The 13,012-nt window shown below is 39.4% G+C and overlaps 1 protein-coding gene across 1 annotated transcript in view; it reads left to right on the top strand.

The window, feature by feature from the left end:
• TTC3 (tetratricopeptide repeat domain 3) overlaps positions 1-13,012 on the top strand; it is a 111,398-nt gene that overhangs the window by 46,796 nt on the left and 51,590 nt on the right. The window contains exons 15-23 of the mRNA XM_061627678.1: positions 1,362-1,419; positions 2,862-2,919; positions 3,887-3,962; positions 4,929-5,066; positions 6,530-6,610; positions 9,174-9,286; positions 10,328-10,454; positions 12,118-12,237; positions 12,398-12,499. Of these exons, the coding sequence (XP_061483662.1) occupies positions 1,362-1,419; positions 2,862-2,919; positions 3,887-3,962; positions 4,929-5,066; positions 6,530-6,610; positions 9,174-9,286; positions 10,328-10,454; positions 12,118-12,237; positions 12,398-12,499 (873 nt within the window). The remainder of the gene's footprint in view (positions 1-1,361; positions 1,420-2,861; positions 2,920-3,886; positions 3,963-4,928; positions 5,067-6,529; positions 6,611-9,173; positions 9,287-10,327; positions 10,455-12,117; positions 12,238-12,397; positions 12,500-13,012) is intronic.

Raw genomic sequence — 13,012 nt, 5'->3', positions numbered from 1 at the left:
CACTATGCTACACCAGCTCTCATATTAAGGTTTTTACGAACCCGAGAGAGAACATTTTTAATTTCAAAGTTGCTTTTTTAACCCCTCTGTTTCATCAAGAAAAGAGGAATGCATGGATTGATTTGGTTGTTGAATTTGAGAAAAATGAACACATTCTGTGTTTGAGATGAAGTTTCTTTTGCTAGTACCTGGGGTGGGTGGGCCATGACACTAGATGAGCAGAGCCTAAAATCAACTGGTTAGAAAGTGGCAGATGATACTGTAGCTGGAATGTACGTGGAGGTCATTGATTCCAATCCCTGTGCCCTGCTTTACCAGGATTCTCTACATATAGGAACAATTAATATCCTGCAGAAAATTTGGTTAATAGCAATAGGTAATATACTGTAATGAATATCATACCCTCTTGCACTATAGAGTGACCAGCAAACAGAATCCAAACTGGGGATAGATGGGAACAGATTTGATGGTCAGAAGCTCCCATTTTTTTCTATGGATCAAGTTAAGAGGCAGTAAAACCTGCCCCACATCTTGGACACTGGGGTCCAGTGGTGGTTGATGGGGCAGCACATGCAACGTGATATTGTGTATCTGGCGTCCCGATACTGAGCTTTGCTGCAGCTTACCAAGAGGGACGAGGCATGGGGAGCTCAACACAGTGCAGGCACAACAGCAGGAGGGCTGAATTGGCTCTGCTGCTGCGCCCACACTGCACTGAAGTCCCCATGCCTCACCTCTCCCACTCGGTAAGTGGCAGCATTGGGAAGCCATGTGTACAATGCTGCCCTGCCTGTGCCACCCCACCAACCACTGCTGTTGGGGTCTCCAGGAATTGCGACCATGTTTAGCCCTACGTTAGTGGCTTCTTGAGATGCATCCCTTTACTTCCTTCCATGCAAGTAACTGGCTGTCACTTCTGAGGGGGAAAAGTGAAGTGCTGCGCTTGCACACACTTTTGCAGTGAAAGCAAAACCTGCCTTCCGCTCCTTTATGCTAGGTGGTGTGGCTTCCGCTGAAGGAGAATTGTGCAAGTTGGGTGTGCTGGCCTTCAATTAAGTGTGCATAGAGATGCTTTTCATTCTTCCACAGGAATCCTTGCAATATATAAGTTTGTAATGGAACAGTTGCTGCAGGTGTTACAGTGTTGCCAGCCTACTCTTGACTTGAGCGCAGAAAGTTAAGGTGGCTTGGAACTTGAGTCTTAACATGGGCTCTTGGTAGAAATATTTCAGTCCTTCCATTTCCATGGATGGACATGCACAATTCTTTATATCAATAAAGTCTGTTCAGGTAGACGGTTTTAATAATATGCCTCTTTCTGTTGCAGTGGGTAGAAAAGCTAACATTTTATCTTTTAACAGGTAACTGCTAATATGTTAACTAAAGAAAACAAAGATTGGCTTTCAGATACTTCATCAGGTAAGTTGAAATAGCTAGGCCATATGTGTTCCTTGATTTGGGACCCCAAACGTGAGATACTTTGTGTGTTGGGCAGATTTTAAAATGTTCAAGTAAGCATGGGGATCTGGTCCATCTAGGAGGCTTTACTATACCAGCTCTCGTGAATGTTATGTTTTTACTAATTTTGTTTCTATTATTTACCTTGAAACATTCAGTTGTATTTGTTTCTAAATAGAATTTACAAAAATGATGGGGGGATGTTTTTGTTTCAGTGTAGAAAAGGTCTAATACATTAATACCCCCTGTTCTGGGATTGCCTTGGCAATGAAGAATGGGTAATACTTTTAATATATAAATAAGACATGAATATTTCCTTTTGGATCATCCTTGTGAGAGGGGCCTATCATCAATAAAATACTGGAAAATGCCTATAATTAGTTTTCCAGCTAATATTATCTTTGGTCAACATTCTCAGAGATCTGGTTGTTAAATTCAAAGGGGTACTAGTAGGCTTTTTCTGTGCTAAGATGACTGTACTCTTAAATATATTAGAGGCACACAAGTAAATTAATATTTAGGTATTGGGCATTGGCTGCCACATAGTGTGCTTCCTCTCTCAAGAGTTAATTCTTTGTACTCCCATCCATGTTTGATGCTATATGTGACTGTTTCCAACCCAGACTAAAATAAATCTGTCTACACTGATACACTAATTTTGTGACCTGCTTCTAATAATTAAACTCTAGTCTATGTCCATACATGTACTGGAGTTTAGTTGTTACAGCATGTCAGATAGATGACATGGGGCTGGAACCCCATGTTCTGTGTTGCTCTTTTTATTGTAGTGGTCTGCTACAACTAAATATATATTACTTTTTTCCCTATTCACCAATGCTTGCATCTTTTTCTCATAACTTACACTAGCATCAGTTTGTCAAATAACTTATCTGTTGGCTGTTGAGATTCTTCTTGGCTTCTTTATGATGCTGTTTGGTGAAGTTAATGAAAAGGCTTCTTGTGATAACTTTGTGACTATTTCTCTAAAAACTGAGTGCTTTTTTTTTTAAATCTCCAAAACTAAAGATTGCTGAGTTTGCAGTATCAGCTAATACCCATTTGGGGAGATGATGATGATGATGATGATGTGCTGAAGTAACTTCCATAAAAAAAATGGTTTCAGCTATAGGTAGAATGGGAAATATTCTCACATCAGAAAAATAACTTCTCAGAGCAGGGCTTGAACATTGTTGCATAGGCCAAGGTAGGAGTCAACTTTGCACCTTGTTGGGATAATCAGTTTCTAAGTATTAGCATATTACTTTTTTTCAGTACTGTCAGTTTCTTGCCTTCGTTGTACAATTCCTTGAAATGTTTTGATGCAAAGCTGATCTCTTAAGAATATGGTTCTTTTTTTAGGCAAATGACCAGGTTCAAAATGATTTTATTTTCCCTCATGACAGGGCTGGGTGAAAATCCAGGAAAACCAAAGAGCAAAATGGGTGATTCTGAAAAGATAAGGTACAATTTCTCTTGTATTATAATAGAGGGAACAATTTGGCACTACCTGTGAATCTGTTTCAGGTTCAAAACTTTCCTTTAGGGTGCTTTGGGGTTTCATTTTGACTCCTTTCTTGTATCCTTCAAACATGAGTGTCCACATTTTTTGACTGGCTTTGGAAAAAACTGTGGTCACCAGGACACTGGTAGACATGTGAGGTCAGGGACAATGCCTGTCCCCCTCTCCATCTCCAAGTTTGAAGCTGAAAAGCTTTCCAGGGTTTGTCTGTTCGGTCCTGTGTCACCAGAGTGCTCTGAGCCTTCCTCCCATCCTTGGAGCTAAGGAGGGAACCGTGTTTGCCTTACAACTCCAGGAATAACCTCTGCCCCCTTCTGCAATATTTTGAGGAAGGTTGAAGCTTGCCATGCTTGTCTGAGGGTAGTTGCACATTTGTCATGGTGAGCAAAACTGTGGAATTCTTAGACAGATTGATTGTTTATATGTATTGTTGGAGGTGGACTTGGAAAACCCAGTTATTTCATCAGCTCTGCTGAGAGACCAGCTTCCCTTGACCCTTCTTCTCCCTCCCTCTGTCACGCCGCTGTGGTCATTCCATCAGGCTACCTGACCTGTTTCTCTTCCAACTGGTCATTTATAAGAACTATAACTTTAAGGACTGGAGCTTTTAATTTTGTTTTCTTCCTCTTTCTTTTTTAATTTTATGTCATAGCCATTAGATTGTAAGTCTGAGGGCAGAGGCTATCTTGTTTGTTATTAATCTGTAAAATGCTCTGGGAACCACTTTGGCTGAAGAACTGAATAAAAATGCTTTAAATAAATGTCAATTTGGGCACCAAATCCCAAGAGATTCAACTATATAGCAGAAAGCTCTGTAGACACATGTTTCCCAGGGTTTTTTTAGAGATTGAAATGTATGTGCATTCAAATTCTTAATGACAAAAGTAACTGCATGATTTTTAATTACAGAGATGAGCTGAACTTGAAATCTGATTCTCAAAGATATCTGGACAAACAGAAAACTCCCTGTAGTATTGCCCAACAGGTAACAGAATATGTGAATAATAAAATGTTACAATTTGTTACATAAGGGGAATAGGGCAGTGCAAACTTAAGAATTTACTGAATGTAAGGATTCCTGGAGACAGTTTACAGATGAAGTTGTTGAAGCCATGCAGAACATTAGACAGCAGCACCCAATGAACAGTTGAAACCAGGCAGTTTGCTTTAGTCTTGGTAGTATTGTTTTCACATGTACCCATGAAACACAGTGCAGACGAAGTTGTTTATTTGAACCAAATAGTGTTTAAAAAACTTAAAACAAGTTTCCTAGTCTCATGTGGAGTCTTTTCTTAGCCTGAAATCCAGGGAAAGAAGTCCAGAAGACCTCTTTATATTTACCAGCTCCATGGGTCTTTCCCCACCCTTATCTGTATTTTGTGTTCATGGTTGTCTTTGGAGTACCCTGCAATCCAGTTTGAGATGACAGAGAGTTTAAAGGCTGAGGGTTGGGCAGTTGGTTCTCTAAGGAATGGGCAGGTTTGTCTTAACCAGAAGTGGGAGAAAGGAGCATTGAATGGAGCACTGAATTTATTATGACAGTTCTTTCTTAGCAGACACTGCAGTACACTGTGGCCTACCCAGGTTGGCCCTGCTCTTATTCCTGGAGGAAAGGGGCAAATGGGTCCTTTATAAATGGAATAATTATATCATGGGAATGATTTGGTGTTTTTTTTCTTGATTTCTGATTATTTTGCCAACTTGGCACATCACATATTTTGAAGGGCTTATTTAGCAAGTCTCACGTTATCCCAAGTTTGTTTCTTTTTTACAGTTTGCAAGGCGTTTCCGCTATATGAGGTTGCTACAAAATTAAAATTGGGTAACCTTTTTATGAAACGAAATACAAATGTAAAATATTAAATTCAGACAACATCTATTACTGTTCTGATAAGGTTGTAAAGAATTTTGATAGACTAAAGATAATATTTGTTCCTTGTTGATTTTGCAGGAGAATTTAATCCTGTCACTGGAAATGTTGAAGACTTTTATTAAAGATGGATGTACATCTTTGATGGATCATCGTTTTCACAGTGCTGAACAATCTTTTACACGATTATTAAATATTCTAGATCCATCCAATCTACAGGTAATAGGAAGGATGCCTTGGTCTGTTTTTACAATCTTAATAAAAGTAACCTTTACACCTTTCTTAGGGGTTCGTAAAAGAACCATAAACATGGAAAGAAATGTATCCATTATTATATTGTATTAAGCAATTGATATTGGCAGAAAACAGAACAAAGTACTCGTGCCTCTGAGACATATCTTCCAGGGCAGGAGTTCCCAAACTATGGTCCACGAGCTTCATTCAGGTGGTTTGCGGTATGTCTGGATTTGTGGTTGAAGACAGGAGATGGTAAATCCACCCTGTTAAATATTCACATTGATTTTAAATGTATTTATATTGCTTCTTTTGTTTCTTACATTGCATTTTATTATATTACAATTTGAATTCTATTGAATACAATAAATAAGAAATAAAATAAGAAATAAAAATACAAAAATCATATAGCGTCTAGCACAGCACGTTACAATTGCTACAACAAACAGAAAAATCATAAAGTTGTCCACGAAGACCCTTAGCAATTTTCAAGTGGTGTGCAGAGGGGAAAAAGACCACTCCTGAAGAAGTCTTCCTTGAACCCAGAAGATCCTAATAATTTTAGACGAATGGCAAATGTCCCCTTTCTTGGCAACTTTCTTGAGGGGGTGGTTGCCAACCAGATCCAGGTACTCTTGGAAGAGACAGATTTTCTAGAGCCATTTCAATTAGGATTCAGGCCTGGGCTTGGTAGGGAAACTGCCTTGGTCTCCTTGTACAATGGCCTGTGTTGGGAGAGAGTCAGGGGGAGTGTGACTCTATTGATCCTTGATCTTTCAGTGGCTTTTGATACCATTGACTGTGGTATCCTCCTAGGGTGTCTGAGTCGGGTGTTCGGGGCACTGCATTGTAGTGGTCCGTTCTTTCATGGATGGCCAGCTCCCAAAGGTGGCTCTGTAGGTTCTCCAGCATGGGGTCCCCCAGAGGTTGGTTCTGCCCCCAGTGGTGTTTTACATCTACGTGAAATTGCAGAGTGGGGTTATGCAGAGTTTTGAAGTGCGTTGTCATCAGTATGCTGATGACATGCAGCTCTATTTCTCATTATCTTCTGCAGATGAGGCAGTGAATGTGCTGAATCAGTGCTTGGTTGCAATAGTAGACTGGATGAGGGCCAATAAACTGAAGTTTAATCCAGAGAAGACTGAGATGCTGTTGGTGGGTGGTTCCTCTGATTGACTGAGTGGTGTGTGGCCTGCTCTAGATTGTGTCACACTCTGAAGGAATGGGTTCGTAGTTTGGGGTTCTCCCGGATCCATTGCTGTTGCTTGAGGCACAGGTGGCCTGGAGTGCCTTCCATCAGCTTAGGTTGGTGGCCCAACTGCATCCCTATCTGGACAGGGATAACTTGGCTACAGTAATCTATGCTCTATCTTGAGGATGCTGTTTAATGACAAACATACTTTTTTCTTGCCTTCTATTTATTATTTCATTTTTCAAACTTGTTGCAGCCATTAAATCTTGCTGTTGTTGATTATGTTGTAATCATCTATGGACATGCCACTGCTCTCCTTGGAATAGGGCAGCCTGAGGTGAGACTTCAAGCTATTACATATTGCACAGTTTTTTCTAAATGCCCTATTAGGATAGTGGATGACTGGAGACTTAAGCCTAAGTAGCACAGCTGTTGACGACTTGTTCTCATGTAAGCTGTATGCTGCAAAGCATTGGCTGAGGGAATATGCCATTGCTTTTGTGTAACAGTTTTCAGATATCAAAATCATGAGGTAGAAATCTTGTGATCCACATGCAAATATCTTATATCTTTATTTTCTTCTGAGATTGGAACAAAAATTTCAACCATATGTTCAATGAGTTGTCTGCATTCATGAGGATAGGTTATTGTTAAAAAAAGTTAAGCTTATCAGAAATCCAAGGAACTGCAGGCAAGGAGTCCAGAAACTTCATGAATGTTATCCTGATGTGCAGCACAGATCATGCCATCTGGCACCAAATACTTTTCTAACCTTCATTGTCATGGACAAAAGAAACTAAAGAAGGGGTTGATGTTGCAATTGCTTTCACTGGCGTTCAGTGACCTCTGTCATTCAGATTCAACCATATATAATGAGTGCCACATACTTTTATATGTTTCCCACATCCCCTTGCTATTCTTACGCCAGCCTTCAGAGAAGATAATCCACCAAAAACCTTCAAAACTATAAAAATATGCATGATTTATTTATTCTTTGCATGGTATGCATAATAAAGAAGAATGTGGAAATTGTCCCAGGGTTCTGCCTGGAACTGCCACTATTGCTTTATTCAGTAAAAGTCAATGTGAGTTCCAGGACAAGCAAGTCACCACATCTATATAAGCCATGTATTACCTGGAGCTGCTGTTTTGCTCAGGCAGCAGATTTCCTCTGGAGACCCTCTGGAGCTGGTTTTTTGGAGAGGTGCAGGGAGTGAAGAGGAAGGGAATGTCCTGTTGTATGAGCAGAACTCCACTCACACGCTATTGAATGCAACCCTTCCTGTAAAGAATTTTATGCACCTCATTCCTAGACGGTGGAATGAAGGTCACTGGAGACTGATGGTTTTTCTGTGACATAAGGTTTATTTACACATGCATACAGATAGAGCATCAGATGGAAGGTTCACAGCATTAACACTCCAACAGACCATGCACCCCCCAGAAGGTTTTTAGGGGGTGGTCACCAAAGCCATAGCTTTGGATCATTCAGAGAGCTACAAGAGTTCCTTTTTTTTTTAATATTACCTCTTCAGAAACTTTGTAAGAATCTCACATTTTAAAGGTGTAATTTTGAATTTAGCAGCCAAACAGAAAATAAATATATATGGGTAGTAAACTGAACTTATAGCTTTTAAAGTTAGTCATAATTGTATTGAATTACGTAGGACAAACATCACAAGAAGATAAGTCATCATTTTAATTAATTTATTACATTTATACCCAGCCTTTCTTTTCATGATAGAAACCCAAGGCAGCTTACATATGGTTCCCAGGCAGTCTCCCATCCAGGTACTGACCAGACCTGACCCTGCTTAGCTTCAGCAGGGTGCTGGTCTCGTGTCTTCAGACCATAGCCTAGGACAATTTAATGTTTCTCCAAGGTGGGAGCAAAGGCATTTAGAATAAATATGAATGCACAGTGATTGGTTTGTAGATATAAACAGTGACATGTGAGGGGAAAATCACATCCAGAAATTTATTTGCTGTTTTCCTTGCACCAGTGGTCACAGCTGAAGAGTTATGCCACTGCTGAGCTTCAAAAGTGACTTGTCTCATCAGCAAGAAATACTGTGGTAAAGATAGCAATTAGAATTCTAACTATGAAAACAGTTGCATATTATGTCTTGATTGGTTCTTAGTCAGTTTCTTTTAACCTGATTCCTAAACTGTGAATAACCAGTTGCTCCCTATGCACTTTCATATAGCCTCTGAGGCTACTATGAATACAATATAGGGACATTCAGAAGAACTGACGTTCTCTTTTGACGTTTTTACCATACACTTAGAATTTTAAACTGAAATGTGGATTTCTTACTTAAAGTAGCTGACTTCTTCTGTGGTTCAAGTCACTGTAGTGGAAATTTCAAAGAAAAACTTCACTATGCACAGTTCTGCCCCATAGGTGCATATTTTTTGCTGAAATGCAGGCATTGAAAGCAAAAGCAGCAGTTGAATTCAATTCAGAAGCCTTTTGTGTTCTCTCACACAGTGGTCCTATGTACAACAAAGGGTATTAACAGATGATGGGTATTTTGATTGCAGATCAGAGCAGCAACTGTGATTGTCACAGGCTATGTCATGTCAACAGGCTTTATCAATGAGGAACAGATCTGGCTATCATAGTCTTTGTTGCATATTGCATATATCTAAAACAAAAATGGCCTGATTTATCTTTGAAGGCGTTAAAACACTTCATCCTAAAAATTCTCAACCTCAGTTATTTTAAATGACTTAACCTTACAATAAGCATGAAACGTCCTTGATCAGATTTCATACTGTCTAAGAAGTCTTGAAACTTCTAACTTGTGCTTTAACCACATTTGCTTTATATTTCTCTTGCCTTTTGCTGCTTTATTTGTGTTCGAAATGATTCTCAAACAGTATAATTTATTTCAAAGGAACTATCTAAAGCCAAAGACCATTTTAATAACATAATTGAGCAGTACGAGAAAGTAAGATTTGATTGCTTAGCACATTATGGAATTGGAAAAGTGTATTTGAGACAAAACAGGTGAGTAAAATACGTTGCTTTAAAATGAGCTAATTTTCATAAATAAGGTCATCATTTATGAGATCTTAAGCTGATCTCTTAAATATCTTTTCTAAGTACTTGTTTGTGCCTGCTGAATTTGTTCCATATTTGCTATGATGCCACTAGAGAAGAATGGGGTGGGGACAAAGGAGGACAAAAGTTCTAGAAACTGGAAACTTTGATATCATGTGTGAACTTTTGGGGAGGAATGCAGAAATTTAATTTGTCTATTCAGATGTTTAATTGCTTAATTTAGGTTAAGTAACAAAGGTGTGTGCTTGGTAAGAGTTAGAATAGGTCTGTGGTCTTTAATCAAAATGGAAAGAGATGTGCTAGCCAACATTGCACTAAAGGCTGAGGGCTGATTGACATATTGTCCTTTTAACTGGGGGACATTCATAATCAAACCTCCCTCTATCCATATTAACCCTTGGAGAAAGTTTGGCTCACAGCATGCCACACAAGTAGCAGGGGATGGACCAGGCTTACCCTTGCTTTGTCCTTCTGAGGAGTGATTCTCAGCCACTGTCCCGTCAGTTCAGCCTACTGCACTGACTCTCTTTTTCTTCCCACTTGCTCTCAGTAGCTAACTTTTCTCTCAAGGAAATGAGTTTCCATTCCCTCTGATAGCCTGGGAGAAGAGGGAAGTCTGCCCATTTGCTCAAGGGAAAGCAGCTATCGCCAGAAGTGATCTGGAAGGAAAGAGAGTTTGTGATGATTAAATGGCAAGGGTAGCTAGGTGAGGAGAGAGTGAGCATGTTTGGATTCCATTGACTCTGCTTTGGAAGGGAGGGTGGCATCTAGAGTCAATATTTTTCCCCCTGCTGTTAGAATGGCATATATGTAATTAGCCAGAGCTAAAAATTTGAAAAGCCACAGATTTCCATTTCATACTGTGTTGACTTGGGGGGAGCAATCAGGAAGAAGAATAACACTCAGCTGCCTTGGCGTCCTAAAAATACCTACAATAGGGACACTTGGATACAGAATGTGACTTGAATCTTTTCATGTATACTATAGGTTTTTAGAAGCTCTAGACCAGTTTATGAAATCAAAGACCATGATTCATCACAAGATTATCCCGGGTGTATTGACATGGCCTACAACTTCAATAGTTATTGAAGAGACAAGAACAGAAAACATTCAAGTGAGTAAGATTGGTAGCCTGTAAATCTAAAAAACAAACAAAACCAGTTCATAAATCAGTTCATGTGATGTCTGGCCAGGATGAGTGGACTGTGTCAAGGAGCAAATTAGCAAAGCAGAGAATCTTGTGTTCTTGCTCAGTGGAGGTGGGCTTGCTTGCATGGGTGACTGCATCATCCTTTTCAGTAGGCAGGACTTCCTATAATTGCTTCTTACAATTCCAGTTTGTCCTACCTCTACTGAGTAACCACTCTGTCTCCAGTTCTTTAAGCTCACAAGGCCTTTTCTTCTTTAGAAGCTTTTCTCCTTTCTCTCTTTTCCACTCCTAAATGGTTTGGCTGTTTGGGCAAGGACAAGGCTGTGCCTAAGCTACAAGCAACATAAGAGTACTGCAGGATCAATTGGTTACTACAACAGGGAGTGTTTTATTCCCAAGATCAGGGAATCAATGCAGTGTTCCTTTTGTGCACTGCTGTACTTGGGAAGTCCTACCCCTTCTTCCAGGGAAGAGGTGAATTCTTACTTTTGGACTTGGAAGGAGAATTGTCAGGAGTCTATTACACCAGAATGTTCCTCCAATAGGCTTTTGGAATCCAAATACTTTGAGATCACCCATTGGCTGCTAAAAGGATACCAGGGCTGATACTTCTCTTTTCAAGCCAACCTTAACATTCACAATGGCTGGGTTTGACAATCACTTATTGGCTTAATAAGCCAGGATATTATTAAGCTTTTTGGCTGCACAAACCTTTCGCTGCTCCCTTTGTGTGAATGAACAAACTGAGAAGCTATTGTCCATTAGCTATAGCATTTGAAACCATGATATTAAACCAACTTATTTATTTATTTAAAACATTTCTATCCCACCCTTCTACCCTATAATAGGGCACTCAGGGCGGCTTACAATTGAACGTGTACATAATAAAAATAAAAATAAAAAACTTACAAAACATGGATATAATTATTATCATGTAATAATTATATTCTATTTTCTGTTTGGGTGTAATCAAATCAGTAAGTTAATGATTGTGTAAAATTGTAAACTATCTGCTCGGTATATGGATTAGAGAGCTAAATACCTGCAAAGGCTCCCTGATTGCAAGGAAGTCCTTTGAATGACATGCCAGCTACATTGAATATGGAATCTTTGTAAACTAACTCAGTTAATTAACTTAATTGGTGTAACACTACAAGTTGTATTTAGGTTAATAAGCATTATCTTCTTCACACCTTGATCACTGGGAACAATAGCTATTATTGTTAACCACTGTGAGAATGCTACTGAGTCCTTCCTCACAGCAGTCCAGATGCTGCTTGATGTAACGTCATCTCACTTCATTGTAGTAAACGTAGAAAGCCTAGCACCATGCAGCTGGGATGAATCCCATGAGTCCTTCCTACCTGACAGGCAACCTGATCTTCTAACTGGGATGGGGTGGGGGCATCCTATTGAAAGTGGGAAGAAATGACAATATTCAGTATTCTTTTTGAGGCTGTGCATTTATAGATGTGCTAATGAGATGTCATTGAAGCTTGTCAGGAATTACCATTTGACAAAAATTTAGTGTTCCAAACCTGTTTTGAATTTCACAACAACAATGGGGTGATGCAAAAATTTCAGAGAAGAAACTACGGTATTTAATTTTGATTTTGCTGGTTCATAGGTTATATTGGAAGATTGTATTGAAGAATGCAGGTTTCCTCCAAATCCAGATGCAATCTGTCGCTACCAGCAGTGCCAAGCACATAAAATCAAAATCTATTTTAGTGACCCAGATTTCAAGGTAAATATTGAAGGGTGTGAATGGGTTCTTCAAAAGTTTTGTCTGTGTTGATTTTCTCTTAAGAGGTATACGCAAAACATGTTTTGAATATTACTACTATAAAGTGGTGTTTTACTGTTGTGCTGATAGCGCTCACTTATCTGTGGTCTTCAAACTTCAGGGTTTTATACGTGCTACCTGTTGTGAACAATGTAAAGTGGAGTTTCATGTAAACTGTTGGAAGAAGTTGAAAGCAGCAAGATACACAGATAAAAATGACAAGGTAACATCAAACTTCTAATCACTTCTGTGGAGGTTGCTCAAGTTCGTGTTGCGCTGAATGGCATTAAACAGTTTTGAGGTGAAGAACAGTGCAAGGGCTAGGCGTGCTGCGTAGTGCATTGTATGATACTTCCAATGTTGGTGTTGAACACATTTTCTCTAGCTATGCTGGCTCTAGCTCTAGCTGTGCAAGCTCTACAGTAAATGCACAACAGTAAGGGACTTTTGTGAAAGCTGAGTCACAAAGGCTTCAGCTACTGAAAGAATATCTAAAAGTGAGCTAAACTGCAAGCACAGGTTTAATCTCCCATAGGAGGAATGATTATTTCTTTTGTGGTGGTTCTGACTCCAGTGACTCCAGAGGGTTTTTTTTTCACTGCACAGTATGAAATTAATAAATGTTATCTTTCCTGAAGTCAAGGTTGTTCCAAAGATGTATAGTCTACATCAGGGGTGGGGAACATATACTCCAGCAAACTGGAGGGTCACAAGTCCCATCATCCTTGAACATTAG

This window comes from Rhineura floridana, chromosome 5 (assembly GCF_030035675.1).
Source record: "Rhineura floridana isolate rRhiFlo1 chromosome 5, rRhiFlo1.hap2, whole genome shotgun sequence".
NCBI classification, from domain to species: Eukaryota; Metazoa; Chordata; class Lepidosauria; order Squamata; family Rhineuridae; genus Rhineura; species Rhineura floridana.
The sequence above is the reverse complement of the archived record's forward strand: the minus strand, read 5'-3'. Positions and strand labels throughout refer to the sequence as shown.